Consider the following 15174-nt stretch of genomic DNA (forward strand, 5'->3'; position numbering starts at 1 on the left):
AGGACAGGAACGGAAATGGGAAAGGAAGGAGAAGGCCCAGACCCAAAAATGGGGCCTGGAACTGAATCAGGACAGCTCACAAAGGGCAGGGGACAGCTCGTCTGACCAACTCCTCCCCCTGTGTCCCCCGCCACCACAGCCAAGGTTCAGGAAAATGAATGAGCCGCACATGGTTAGGAAACATCCCACTTGTCAACGCCCAAGCGCCCAGATGATGCCAAATGCAGCTGGTCTGCAGGCTGCCCGTCAAGTGGCCATCAACAGGAGATCAAATTTTGTGTTCGGGTCCTCAGACTGGGAAACACTTTCTAGCAATGCCCATATGCAGTGGGACTCTACCAGCATTAAGGAAACTGAGTAGCCATTTGTTTGCTGTAAGCCACACTGTCATCGAAATGGGGATTAGAGAGGCACATTTATGTGGCGGCGTGGGGCAGAGATCACTGGTGTGGCGTAACATACTCCACTTGCAGTAAATTCTTGCTTTTTCACTCCCCCTTAGAATCTTCCTCATGGCTATCTGATGGGGGATCTGCCAGGTGCCCCTGCTGTGTGCTCAAGGAGCCTGGCTTTAAGGACTCAACAGGTGCATTATGGGAGTGAGGCTTCCAGAAGTGGCTGCTTTACTGAGTGAAGGGAAGGGAAAATAAACACACAATGTATCTACTGTTCCCATTAATTTGGAACTGAAACCATCTAGATGCTCCAGCAAAGCTGAACTGTGCTTTGCTGTGAAATACTACAAATTCAATTCTAAGGGATGGTGTGTAATACCGCAGGCAATGAACCTGCCCCTCCCGGCTGACTTGGAAAGCCTTCCACACCAGGTGCCCAGTGCACTTGGCTCAGCCTGGGGGGACAGAAGGAAGCAATCTGTCTTGGAAAAAGTCGTGTGAAAGACTTGGGTGACGCTTTTGTCCCCTTTTGTTCCTGCTAAGGGTGCATCTTCCTGAGCTCAGCAGTTAAAGCCAGTAGCTACGGAAAAGGATGAAGAACGGCAGCATTTTTATTGCACCGGTGAGCAGAGTCGAGAGATTTATGGAGTTTATCATTACAGCGCCTTACTCAAACAATCTGCACACCAGAGTGCCCCGTATGAACCAGGTCAAAATTCCACTTTATCACTGATAGAACAAACACATGGAGTAGAGCGTCAAGTGTTTTTTTTTTTTTTTAAAAAGCACTTTCATTCTCAACCTCATTTCTTTATCTGCAAAATGGGTTTCAAACCGCCGACTTGGTAATCCGTAATGGAGATTAAGTGGAGTCAGTGAAACACCTTCTCTAGTACATGGTAGGCTCAGGCCATTCCCTTACCCAGTGCTAACTAGAATTCTACACAAGATCTTATGGGGGACCTCGTTAACACCAGGTACACTGATAATTATCAAGTAACTTGTTACAATATGACTTTGTAACAGGAGGTGATGTTTCTCCAAAGATGAGATGTGACAAATACTAACAAATGCATGGCCCCCTGTCGGTGGTGGTGCTTGTAACATCTTTAATAACTTTCATTTTTTAAGGACTTTAAGAGAGAACGAGCAAGGGGAGGGGCAGAGAGAAGCAGACTCCCCACTGAGCAGGGAGCCCAACATGGGACTCGATCCCAGGACCCCAAGAACATGACCTGAGCCAAAAGCAAACGCTTAACCAGCTGAGCCACCCAGGTGCCCCATAACCAGAGTTTTTAGAGCTGTTAAAAAAAATATAGTTCTCTGACATTTATAATGCGCCCTTGGCTTGCAAGGAAGTCTTCCAGCTGGGCTTCTATGTTTTCAAGAGCAAGAATGAGAACAGCTAGACTTGAAAAGCAAGTATTACTTAACCTCCCTCTGGCAGGTGACGGAGACAAAAATCAGCAGCACCTGTTTGAAAGAGTTCTGAAGCGCTGGCTGCTCCCTTCCATTTCCAGTATGAGAAAGGCCTGAAGACCTGCAAGCAGGCTCAAGCAGAATCCCAGCTCCTTCTGGTTCCCTGTCTGTGCCTGGGAGTTCCGTGGACTGGCTCCCACTCAACAAGGAAAAGGCAGGGGATAGTTTCTCATTCATTCCTTCCATTGTCTTCCCTCAAACTCTAATCTCTCCTGAGCCTCTTTTCAGCCACCAGCAGTAAAGTGGCAAGAAAAACTGTGAAACCCAACTGCTTTTTTCCCCACCGTGGACAGAATTCGGGGTGGGTTAAGAAGACTATAAAACTAACATAGTCAAGCTAGAACTCTAGGCTCTCCTCCTGATCTCCCCAACACAAAGAGCGGCAGCAAGTTTCAGGGAGCAACACTGCAGACAGGAAAAACACTCTTGTCCCACACCGAGACCAGTGGTCACACCTCCTGGGGAAGACAAGAGCAAGGACAGAAATTTTAAGGAAAAGAGAGTAACGCTGGTTTCTCAGGGAGAGAGCAAAACTAGTGTCCTTCCTATCTCCATGTAAGAATGCTTCTTAGCGATTAAATAGAACTTTCTCATCTGGATGTAGCCAAAGACATGTTTCACCAATACATATTGGCATAATTTATATTGAACCTGGACTTTTGTTTTATAGAATATTTGTTGAAAAAGTTTCCCAAAGCATCCGTATTGTTCATGTTTAGTCAAAAGACAATCAGAACCAAGTTTGGCAGGATAAACTCCAATGAAAAAAGCAGAGATAATCTACAGATTTTCATCCCACCATAATTTTCCGTATTAGCTATTTCAGAAATCATGTGCAATATTCTAATGGCATTTTCTCTTTATACTAGGAGTATTATTTTAGAAGGCCATCATTTTAATGAACAAATATTTCTTCTCCCAGTTCATCAAACAAGAGTGTGTATATGAATGGCTTAGGTATAAACAATGGTTTAAAATCTGGGAACAGTACATGGAAGATGCTGAATTGAGACTAGTCGTAGAAGACAATGAAGAATCCTTCTACCCTAAGATGTATTACTTCAGTAATGATGGTTTTGTTTGTTTGTTTGTTTTTTAGCTAAACTCTATGCCCAATATGGGACTAGAACTCACGATCCCGGGACCAGAAGCCACACATTCGAGATGGGCTGAGCCAGCCAGGCACCTCCCACTGCTAAAGCTCTAAAGGTTAACCTCCTGCCAAGTTCCAGATAGGCAGTTCAAACTATAAGTCTTTTAACTGGAAGAACATGACATCTTTTGGGGCTGGGGCGTGGCGGGGGGGGCGGGGAGGGGGTGCTGTGGAATTTTCTCAAAAATACCACTTACACACAATAAAAGCAGCTTAACAGATGGATGTGAAGGTGCTTAAGAGTGGACTGGGCTGTGAGGTGAGTGGAAGGAAATGGAAATGCTAAGGGAGCAAGAGACAAAGAATGGCCTGGGGAGAACACAATGATCTGAGAAGTTTATGATGGCTAGATAGAGGCACATGATATGGTAATGCAAATATTTATTTTCAGCTTCCATTTGGCAGAAGACAGGCCAAATTGCAAGGATCATTAATGAACACCACATGAAATATCCATCTTAGAGGAAATATGTTCTGGTTTGGTTATACGTGACTCCCAAGTATTTAAGGGCATGCACCAGTTCTGTGGTTTACAAAAGGAATCTAATGAACATATAAAAGTTATTAGGCCTGGGGGGAAAAAAACAGCTCTTTTTTCAAGTGGAGTTTTGCTTTCAGTGTTAAAGTTACAATCAAAACTATATACCCAATTAGTATCAAGTGAATGATTATATATTGGAGAGCAGAAGCTTTAAAACAAAACATGACTACAGAAAAGGGAGTAAAATGCACTGTGCACACCAAATTGTAGATTAGACAGGAAAATGGCTAATGTCAATAGCTGTTTATTAATTGATGAAAATGTCAGAACCAATAGTCATTTAAATGTGGCTTAACTGAGTGATTTGGTCACCTATTCCGAATGAGCCCTATGTTAGCCAAAGATGACTTTTGAATGTTCAACTTTCTATATAGCCTATCCTAAAGAGCTTTCAGTTTTCATGATGAAATTCTTCAGTTTCAGGCATATCCTAAATGGGAATAATAGCACCAGAAACAATAACACAATCTCTGTAGTATTAAGCAAAAATGGACCCCACTTGCCCTAAAATACTATCAAGCTGATTATATGGTCCTGTTTTAATAACAAAATTAAATACCTCCTATAAAACTTTCATAGCCTAGGAGAAGTTTGTGAATCAAATTATCTAGTTGGGGCACCTGGGTGGCTTAGTGGGTTAAAGCCTCTGCCTCCGGCTCAGATTGTGATCCCAGGGTTTTGGAATCAAGCCCCGCGATGGGCTCTCTGCTCGGCGGGGAGCCTGCTTCCCCCTCTTTCTCTGCCTGCTTCTCTGCCTACTTGTGATCTCTGTCTGTCAAATGAAGAAATAAAAATCTTTAAAAAAAAAATTATCTAGTCAATATGTCAGACACCAAGTAAATTTGTTTTAAGGTCTTTTGAGATAACCCCCTTGAAAGAACTAGGTTCATTCAATTTTATACACCTATAGCCTGAGTCTAGTGTTTGTTCACAAAAAGTACTGAGCAAGTATTGACAAGCTGACAATATTAATTTGTGATAAATAATCTGGATAAAGAAAGTCCTGAAAAGAAAACACAGCAGTTAAAATAAATCACCCATTCAAGACTAACATGATATTCAAGAATGGTTGTTTTCTAGAAAATTTTAAAATCCCCACAATACTGTAAGTTTCCAGAGTCAAGCATGCAATGGAATGGTGAGTACTGAATTTTATGCTGGTGGTTACCTCGAGGCTCAGAACACAAAAAAGACCTCAGTTGTTCTTACTTGGACCTAAGTCATATGTTACAATGTTATTCTGATGGAATAGGATGGTGCACAGGAATGCTTGCTAGATTATTCTCTTCTTATCCACCCATTTAAAAATTAAAAAGAAAAAAATTAGACAGCAGCAGCCCCTTGCGGGAACAATCAGCAGTGTACCGGTGCATCAGCTAATGACCTATTTTATGGATGTAATTCATCTGAAGATCAATGATCAACAGATGATCCATGCATCTTTTATAATTTTCAATATGTAGTTGTGATATTTCTTATTTAGTTTTTAATAAAATATATTTCCAAAAAAGAAGTGGCAATTTACTTGAGGAAATTTTTAATAGAAGAAAATTGCCTTATATTGCCTGATTTTGTCAAAGCTGCTTTTAGTTCCAACCTTTTACCATCAATTACTGATTGCATATTGACACAGCAAAAAGACCTGAAAGTAAAGTCACAAGAATTCTGTTTATTTTTATAGCAAACACCTTCACGGCATTTGACAAAACTCAGTATCTCGTTGAAATGCATTCAGATCTGTGAAACTAATCCAGCCAGAATAAAGTCTTTATTTAGGGGGGAAAAAAATAATGGAAAAGTGATAAGCAAGATACACTTCACATAATAGCAAAATATAAAAATAGAAGCAAAGTGACAGAATGAAAAAAACTGTAAAGCAATGGATTTAAGAAACTCTGATTCTATCCGTCTTCCTTGTTGCTAATGGTCCTCTTTGTCCTCCATTGTTATAAATGTAAAATAGCTAAGATACTAAAGAAAGGCCTTGCAAGACTTACTACGAGGTTAAAAGGAATTATTGAAAAGGCGTTCAAATACTTTATAAATACTATTATCAAAAATATCTATTTTATTATGCTTTTTGTCTTCAAGTGAAGCTGTCCTTTGAAAATCACACTCTGTTTCTTAATATGGTTTCAAATCTTAACTAGAGAGGTGTCAGCTTTCTTCCAAAGCGACAGTCCCAGCACCACACTACGTCTGCTGAAGACCAATGATGCCAAAGCTGAGCTACCTGAGGGAGAGACAGAGAAGGCATCACAACTGGAAAGTTCCTGCACTCGGTCAAGTAAGAGATCATCCAAATGACATACGTTGTGAGTCCAGCACTTTCAAGTATCACTTTGAAATCATACTCCATCTCAGTGTGAGATTTCTCATATAAACAAGAAGGATCTAATTTCTATAAATGTTTGCAGGGCCAGCTAGTTCTTTGAATCAATTTTTTTCTCCTAAGAGAGCTGCTCCAGTGAAGAATAGTTTCTTACACATCCATGTTCCAGAGTCAAAAAGAAACTCAACATTTTTCTGTGAAAAGACAGAAATACTGAAGTACTGTGAAAGCTTTCTGTAACCGTGGGTTGCCCACCTATTCCAAGCATGTAATCACTCCCTCTGGATCAGTCCCCGATGAATGAGAACTGTTCTCCAGGTACTCATAGCTCGTCAGATGTGTTGTTCACCTTTGGTAATTCACACTCTTCACTGGCATGGCAGCTCTGAAGGATGTCCTTGTAGTGGTCCTTCAGATCCTCGTACAAGGAGGCAGTTTCCTGTGAGTAAGCCAACGGTAATACCTTCTCATTCAACAGCATCTGCACTCGGAATTCCTCCTTAGGAGTCTTAGCATTTTTACAGTGGTAAAGCACGAATATTAGGTTCGAGGCGTAGGGCACAATATGGCCACTCCGGAATTTACGATGCAACTGTTCCTTGTAATTGTAAGCTGTTAGGGGCTCCTTGTCTTTGAAGTAGCCCATCAGAGAGAGCAGTGGCAGAAGGGTCTCTGCATGACCAAACTGAAGGATGACTGGAGAGGAAATTGGCTGAGACCTTAAAAAACAAATGGAGAGAAAGTATATATATAGACTCATGTCATGGAAGATAGCATCTACAGTAATGAGAAGCAGTGTACAATGTCCTTGTTTTTCTAATCTTTATATACACAAGTCAACAATATGGTTAACATTCTGTGTGGCCATGAACTAAACTGTTTATATTCAGTTCAGTTCCGAATTCAGGATCCCTGTGGTACAGGAAATCCATCTAAAACACTGCACACTCGCTATTCTCTAAGTTCACAGACAGAAGAAAGTTTTTAATTAGGAGATTAAGGAACCTGAAGCAGATATGTATTTCAAAATTGTATTGCTTTTCCATGAATGAAACTGAGCAAACTGGTCCTTAGTCGATATAAATTATTCCAGGGAGGTCTTCTGAATGAACTTCAAATGCTATTTTATTTGCCTCTAGGAAATAAAGACAAACAATATTCAATAAATTTCCTGGTTGGAACCAAGTCTGAACAGTGAATGGTAATTCATGTAATCCTTCAATGTTTTACGAGACCTGACTTGGGCACTGAATTTGTAAGACAGCCATGAAAGGGTAGAGATGCAACCTATTCTCACTGGTTGACTGGGTCTGTGACTGAGTTTATGCAATGTGAGGAGTACAACACCTTTTTCAACACTGCAAGCTAAGTCACATTTAATCCAAGTTTTCTGGTTGTTTTTTTGTTTGTTTGTTTGTTTTTCGCTGTTGTTGTTGGGTAAAGCCTTTTTAAAACTAAGCAGCAACAAATGACTGCTTAGTCTTTCCCCTATTCTTTAATAGGAAGAATATGACTTTTTTCTTGAACATAATTTGTAAATCTATTCAAATACAAGTAACCATCTGACTTCTTGCTGCCACCCCACACATGAGACTACAAACTTAGCGCTGGGTTTTCTGGGAGGCCAGCAGAATCTGCATCAGAATCCCCACAAAATACAGATGGAATTAGAGAGTAGGTCCAAAACCCACAGAAACATTTACAAATAACCATAGGGAAAAGTTTTCTCAGTGAATCACAAACAGCCTGAAGACCTGAATATTATTATCGGTGTCTGTGAGGAAGAGTGCAGCGGGAAGCCACACAGCATGCGGACAGATCTAGTATTTATCTGGTGAGTACAAGAGAGGACTAGCACAGGCCTCTCCTGGGGCTGTGGAAATCTAGTCCCTGTGAGCTCCCGCAACAGCCACTCCAAGGCCCCATTCCAAGACTGAGGCCACAGACACGAGAAACTCCTGGGAGCGGGCTCTACACTGAGCCAGATAGGGACAGCAAATACCAAGGGAAAAGCAGGTTGGGATACAAGTCAGGGGAGGGGACCAGAGCCAGAAAATCTCAGAAAGGCACCCAGCAGACTTCTGAACAGCACACACACACAATACCGGAAAGGGAGCTCCATGAGGTTAGGAAAGCAACCTGACATGAGGTCTTTTCTAATTGTTCAGGGAAACCAAGTTCACATTAAAATGAGCAAGAGGAAAGTAAACAGAAGAATAGGGAGCAGAAAAAAACCCTATAAAAAATAAAAATAGGGACGCCTGGGTGGCTCAGTGGGTTAAAGCCTCTGCCTTCGGCTCAGGTCATGATCCCAGTGTCCTGGGATGGAGTCCCACATCGGGCTCCTTGCTCGGCAGGGAGCCTGCTTCTCTCTCTGCCTCTGCCTGCCACTCTGCCTGCCAGTGCTTGCTCGCTGTCTCTCCCTCTCTCTCTGACAAATAAATAAATAAAATCTTTAAAAAAAATAAAAATAAAAATATAGAGTACTAGAAATATATACTCAAAAAATACATAGAAGCTGTAACATACTATTGCAAAATCATCCACTAGTCTGAGATTAATATTCTAAAATATTCTAAATATTAACTATTAATATTAATATCTAAAATATTCTAAAAGGGAAATTTTAAAGCCATTCATCAACAGGTGACTGTAAGCCCCTTTTCTTAACTGGTATCTCCTAATTAGGTCATTTAAAATATCTAAAACCTGTATTTATTTTGAGGAGCATCCCTTTAGGCCCAAAGTTACAAAGCAGTATCATTCAGAACACAATTTTATTTGCTTTGACCTGCATAACTATTTTTAAATTTTGCATTATTTGTCAGTATATAAAGATAGGGTGATTTCAGATTCTTCACAATCCAAATATTTCACTCCTCTTGAAACCCTGAAAGATCTGACAATATATACTCCCATAAGGCAATAATCAGCTGAACAGGAATCAGGTTACTCCAGAAGAGGACATACGGCACACTGTCTAACCAAGGATGGGTTCGTTACTTGCCTTGCCTTTATGTATTTGAGCATACGCAAGTCAAAGCTAACGACAGCACTGTCACAGTGTAAATATAATGGTATTTAATAGTAATACAAATTAAAGAAAGTAAGTAATGTAAATATACAGTTAGTTGACCCTTGAACAATGTGGGGGTTAGGGATGCCAACCCTCTGAGCAGGCAAAAATCTGTGTATAAAAAGTAGGCCCCACGCCCAAAGCTGGGCTCGAACTCACAACCCTGAGATTAAGAGTCACACAGTCTGTGGACTAGGCCAGCCAGGCACCCCCATATATAACATTCTGCCTCCCCACAAACCTAACTATTGATAGTCTGCTGTTGACCGGAAGCCTTACTGATTAACATAAACAGTTGACTGACAAATAGTTTGTAGTTTTATATACTGAATTCTTATAATAAAGAGAAAATAAAATGTTATTTTAAAAAATCATAAGAGGAAATATATACACAGCACTGTGAATTTATTTTAAAAAAATGCACATGTATGTGAACCCAGTTAAAACTTGTGTTGTTCTGGCTTACATTTTAAGCCCTCCCACCAGAAGGAAGCAAGCTCAAAGCGAAGCACAACCCTTGGCCTAATGCCCACTACTGTGGTCTAGGAGATCCAACAGGATGGACAAGAGGTCAGGAAGGACACAGCAACACCTCTGTGGTCTCACAGAAAGACCTGACTGACAGAGGAACTCCAACAAACTGGGAGCAGGATGAAAGACCATATATAATGTAAAATAGTCTAGTTTCAACAAGTTACATCAAAATGATCAATGAACTACTTGACATTCTTTTTTTCTGTCAAGTCTTCAAAATGTAGTGCATACTTTACACTCAGAACACATCTCCATTCAGACCAGCCCCCTTTCCAAGTGCTGAATAATACACACGGGGCTGGTAGTACTATCGCTGGTACGGGATAGGGTACACGGCCGCACATTCTTAGACTTGGCGGCACTCAATCAAATACAGAAAGAGAGAAAAAAGATACAAGACAAATAACAAACACACATCAAAAAGTGTGCACTGGGGAAGGGGAAAAAAACAATAAGGCTATGTACAAATCATGAGAGAAGTTCTAGTAATTACATCCGAGCTACAGAAGAAAATTAAATTGGGTTGTGACCCAAATTTAAGTTTTTAAAATTAATTTATTTATTAAAGATTTTATTTATTTATTTGACAGAGAAAGACAAAGCGAGAGAAGGAATACAAGCTGGGGGAGGGTAGAGGGAGAGGGAGAAGCAGGCTTCCTGCTGAGCAGGGAGCCTGATGAGGGGCTTGATCCCGGGACCCTCGGATCCAGACCTGAACCGAAGGCAGATGCTTAACAACTGAGCCACCCAGGTGCCCCCCTCCCAATTTAAGTTTTAAACCCGAAGCTTTAGGTTTATATACAAAAAGCAATACATTTCCTCCTCTGAATTGCTTTATTGTTAAAATCAGCTACTTTTGAGAAGAAACTTGAGCAAAACTATGCTTTAAAAATGCTTAATAGGAGTTTTATGGGAAATCAAATAAGTTTATATATTAATTCATAGACAGCTATATCAACAAAAATATTTGTCTTCTGTCATTTGATACATCTAAATTTTAAAAATTTTATTTCATGTTTATCACAGCATTATTTACAATAGCCAAGATACGGAAGCCGCCCAAGTGTCCATCGACAGATGAATGGATAGAGATGTGTTATATACAAGTGATATAAACACACAATGGAATATTATTCAACCATAAAAAAGGATGAGATCTGGCCATTTGTGGCAATATGGATGGACCCAGAGTTTATTATGCTAAGTAAAATAAATCAGACAGAAAAAGACAGGAACTATAGTTCACTCATAGGTGAAATTTAAGAAAAAAATAAACAAACACAAAAAAAGAGATTAAAATACAGACTCCTGAATACAGGAAACAAACTGGTAGTTAGTTGCCAAAGGAGAGGTGGCTGGGATTATAGATGTGATAGATAAAAGTGGATCAGGAGGTACAAACTTCCAGTTACAAAATAAGTAAGCCATGGGGTGATAAAAAGTACACTATTAGGAACATAGTCAGTATGACAGTAATAATGTTGTTTAGTGACGGGTGGTGATTACACTTATCATGGTGAGCACTAAGTAACATATAATATTGTGGATTATGTTGCGCACCTGAAACTAATAACATTGCATGTTAATTACACTTCAATAAATAATTTTAATTTTAGAATTCTAGGCAAATAGTAAGAAAAAGTTTAATTTTTAAATAAATGCCAAGACTACTATCTTCCCATACAGATCAATCTTTATTACGGAAGCTGACAACACAAAAAATTTTGTTTTTAAAGTTCTCGTTAAATTCATCAATACAATAATAATAACTTAAGACAGGGATAACTACAGATTATAGAGTGAAAACTGATGCAGCCTTCCCCAAAACAGTCTTAAAAACTAAAAACACTAATTTGCTTAGAAATCCAAAAGTGCCTGTAGAAAGTAACAAACTTACAATTATACATAGGTTGGATTTTCTACAAGAATCAGATAAAAATATTTTTATGTTTATGAGGTAATATCAAATACACAGCTTCACTGTGATCACTTCTATTTGTCTACTTTTCCCTCTGTGTCTTGCACACCCAGCAGGTGCTGTTACAACTTTGGAGGAAGCAACTGGCTGGTGCTGTCCGCGTTCACACCACAAGGCCTTGCACATAACAGCTGCACCCAGTTCTCCAAAACAGAACAAAAGAGGAGTAAAAATCCATTTGGCTTTCTTATTTAGATGCCATAGGTTGAATCATTCCCTGCCAAGTGCCAGGTACCGTGCTGATTTTTGTTCTGTCTCTAGAAGGACGGTGAGGTGAAAGACCAAAAACAAAGGAAAGCTATTCCTGGCTCTTACAGACCAGCATTTGTGTGAGGGGTAGGGGAACCGGGTGGGTGAGCAGGAGAGCATGCCCTCCTGTCCCGGGAAGAGCTAGCTGTGCTCTGCGAGGAGGTGGGTCTGAGCAGGGTGACAAATGCATTCCCAGGAAGTCTTACGGCAGAAAAGCTGCCCACTGTGGCCTCAGGGAAGTGTCACCAAATTAATGTTAGATCCTAAAACAGATCCAGGAAGCTCATACCATATTCAAACTTCATAAAATCAAAAACAAAGAAAAAAATCTTGAAGGAGGCATGCAAGCAAGGTGGTGAAGTGAAATAGTTATATGTTGAGAGAAAAAGCCCACCAACCAAGAATTTTGTGCCATGCAAAATTATCCTTCAGAAGTGACAAACAGAAATTATGGAAATTTGTTGCCAATGGACATACCTCACAAGAAATGTTAAAAAAAAAGTTTTTCAGAGAGAAGGAAAATGTTATAGGTCAGAAACTCAGAGCTACATAAAGAACGAACACTGGAGGGATGCCTGGGTGGCTCACTGGGTTTAAAGCCTCTGCCTTTGGCTCAGATCATGATCCCAGGGTCCTGGAATCGAGCCCTGCACTGGGCTCTCTGCTCGGCGGGGAGCCTGCTTCCCCTGTCTCTCTCTGCCTACTTGTGATCTCTGTCTGTCAAATAAATAAATAAAAATCTTAAAAAAAGAAAAAGAAAGAACACTGGAGAGGAGTAAGATAAAACAAAAGCCTTTATTTACATTTTTTTTTATAAATCTTTTTAAAGATTTTATTTATTTATTTGACAGAGAGAGATCACAAGTAGGCAGAGACGCAGGCAGAGAGAGAGGAGGAAGCAGGCTCCCTGCTGAGAGAGCCCGATGCAGGACTTGATCCCAGGACCCTGAGATCATGACCTGAGCCGAAGGCAGCGGCTTAACCCACTGAGCCACCCAGGCGCCCTACATTTTTTAATCTTAACTGACCTAACAGATAACAATTTGTTCAAAATAATAATACCAAAAATGCATTTGATTATGTATGCATGTACGTGTTGTGCACACATATACTATGTATGTGTAAGTAAAATGAACGACAGCAATGACACAAGAGACAGGAAGGGAGAATTAGAAATATTTTGTTATTACAAGGTACTTGCACTAACCATGAAGTGGTACAGTGTTATTTGAAAGCAGACTTAGATTAGTTGTAAAGGCATACTGCAAACTGTAGAGCAACCACCAATAAAAAAAAAAGAAAGAAAGAAAGAAAAGAAAGGAAGGCAGACAGACAGCTGATATGCTAAGGAATGAGAGGAAATTGAATGATACAAAATGTTCAACTGAAACCACAAAAGGCAACACTTTTTCAAGTGTGAAAGACAAAAAACAAAAACAAAAACAAAAAAAAAACAACCAAAACAACAACAACAAAAAACCAGGAACCAAGAATAAGGGCAACAAACAGGTAATAGTACCAAACATGGTAGATATTAATTCAACTATATCAATAATCAATAACTATGTCAAAATCAATAGACAAAATATACTAAAATTTAAAAAGAGATTGTCAGAGTGGATCAAAAACAAGGCCCCAATTATATGCTGCCTATGAGAAACCCACTTTCAATGTAAAGACACATACCAATTAAAAGTAAAGTCATGGAGAAAGAACATGCTAATTAACACTTATTAAAAGAAAGCAGGAATAACTAAATAAATTTCAGACAGAGCTGGCTACAGAGCAAGAAAAGTTACTAAGGATGAAGAGGGGTATTACATATTGACAAAGGGGTCAATACCCCAAGAATAAATAATACTCCTTAGTATGTATATATATGCCTCACAGAGCACAAAATGCATGAGGCAAACTGATACAAGTCCAAGAATAAACAGATAAACTCTCTATTGTTAGCTGGAGACTTTAATAACTCTCCCTCAGAATTGGTCATATCCAGCAGGCCAAAAATTGGTAAGGATCAGGTAAACTCTACAAGATCATCCATCAACTGGATCCAACCAACATCTATAGATGACTTCATCCAACAATAGCAGACTACACGTTCTTCTCAACCTCATATGGAACATCTACCAAGAGACCACATTCTGTGACATAAATTATATCTTAAGAAAGATTTAAAAGAAAGGCAATCATGCAACATCTGCTCAGTTTATGAAACTAGATCACTAACAGAAAGATAATCATAAAATCCTCAAATACTTGGAGATTATACAACACACTTCTAAATAACATATTAGGTCAAAGAAGGAATCTCAAAAGAAATTTAAAAACATTTTGAACTAAATGAAAATGAAAACACAACTCATCAAAATTTATGGTATACAGTGAAATCAGTGCTTATAGGGAATTTTATAGTCTCGAATATATACATTAGAAAAGAAGAAAGACCTAAAATCAACTATCTAAGCTTCCATTTTTGAAATATAGAAAGAAAAAAACAAGTCAAATCCAAAGTAAGCAGAAGAAAATCAAATTAAAAATAAAAGCAGAAATCCATGAAACTTAAAACAGCAACAGAGAAAAATCAATAATATTAAAAACTAGTTCTTTGAAAAGATCAATAAAATCAATAAGTCTCTAGCCAGGTTAAGAAAAAGGAGGGAAGGCACAAACTACTCCAATCAGAAAAGAAAAAAGATCACCACAGATCCTATGAACATTAGAAGTGTAATAAAGGAATATTATAAACAACCCTATGGCCACAAGTTTGATACCCAAGATGAAATGAACCAATTTCTTGAAAGACACAATCTGCCAAAATTAACACAAGAAAAAAAATAATCTAAATAAGCATGTATCTATTAAGAAATTAAATCAGTAATTAAAAACCTTCCAAAACAGCACTGACCCCCAAAGGATTCACCAGTGAACTCTACCAAACCTTTAAGGAAGAAATTCTACCAAACTCTTGCAGAAAACAGAAGCAAAGGGAATACTCCTAACCAGTATGACCCTAATACCAAAGGCAGTCAATTAAAAACTATATATACACAACCAATATACACTAAGATAGATGAGCACAACAATCCTAAACAAACTGTTAACAAATTGAATCCAACAATGTATAAAAAGAATTATACACCACAACCAAGTAGGATTTGTATCAGGTGTCAAGGCTGGCTCAACAATCAAAAGCCAATTAATGTAAACAATCACATCAACAGACTAAAAAAGAAAAATCCCATTATCAATAGATTCAAAAAAAGTGTTTGACAAAATTCAACATTCATTCATGATAAAAATTCTCAGCAAACTAGGAATAGAGGAACTTCCTCCACTGGATAAAGGTTATATACAAAAAGCTATAGTTAACATCATACTTAATGGTAAAAAAATGCAGACTTCCTGTTAAGATTGGGTACAAGTCAAGAATG

The 15174-nt window shown here is 39.0% G+C and overlaps 1 protein-coding gene across 2 annotated transcripts in view; it reads right to left on the minus strand.

The window, feature by feature from the left end:
* MINPP1 (multiple inositol-polyphosphate phosphatase 1) overlaps positions 1-15174 on the minus strand; it is a 69017-nt gene that overhangs the window by 19767 nt on the left and 34076 nt on the right. Inside the window, exon 5 of one of the 2 annotated variants that reach the window (XM_059397411.1) lies at positions 5218-6619. The exons of the other annotated variant lie outside the window; for it this stretch is intronic. Within the exon in view, the coding sequence (XP_059253394.1) occupies positions 6223-6619 (397 nt within the window). The 3' untranslated portion in view covers positions 5218-6222. Of the gene's footprint in view, positions 1-5217; positions 6620-15174 lie in introns of those variants that run through there. 2 annotated transcript variants of the gene reach the window in all.

Source organism: Mustela nigripes, chromosome 4 (genome assembly GCF_022355385.1).
Source record: "Mustela nigripes isolate SB6536 chromosome 4, MUSNIG.SB6536, whole genome shotgun sequence".
NCBI classification, from domain to species: domain Eukaryota; kingdom Metazoa; phylum Chordata; class Mammalia; order Carnivora; family Mustelidae; genus Mustela; species Mustela nigripes.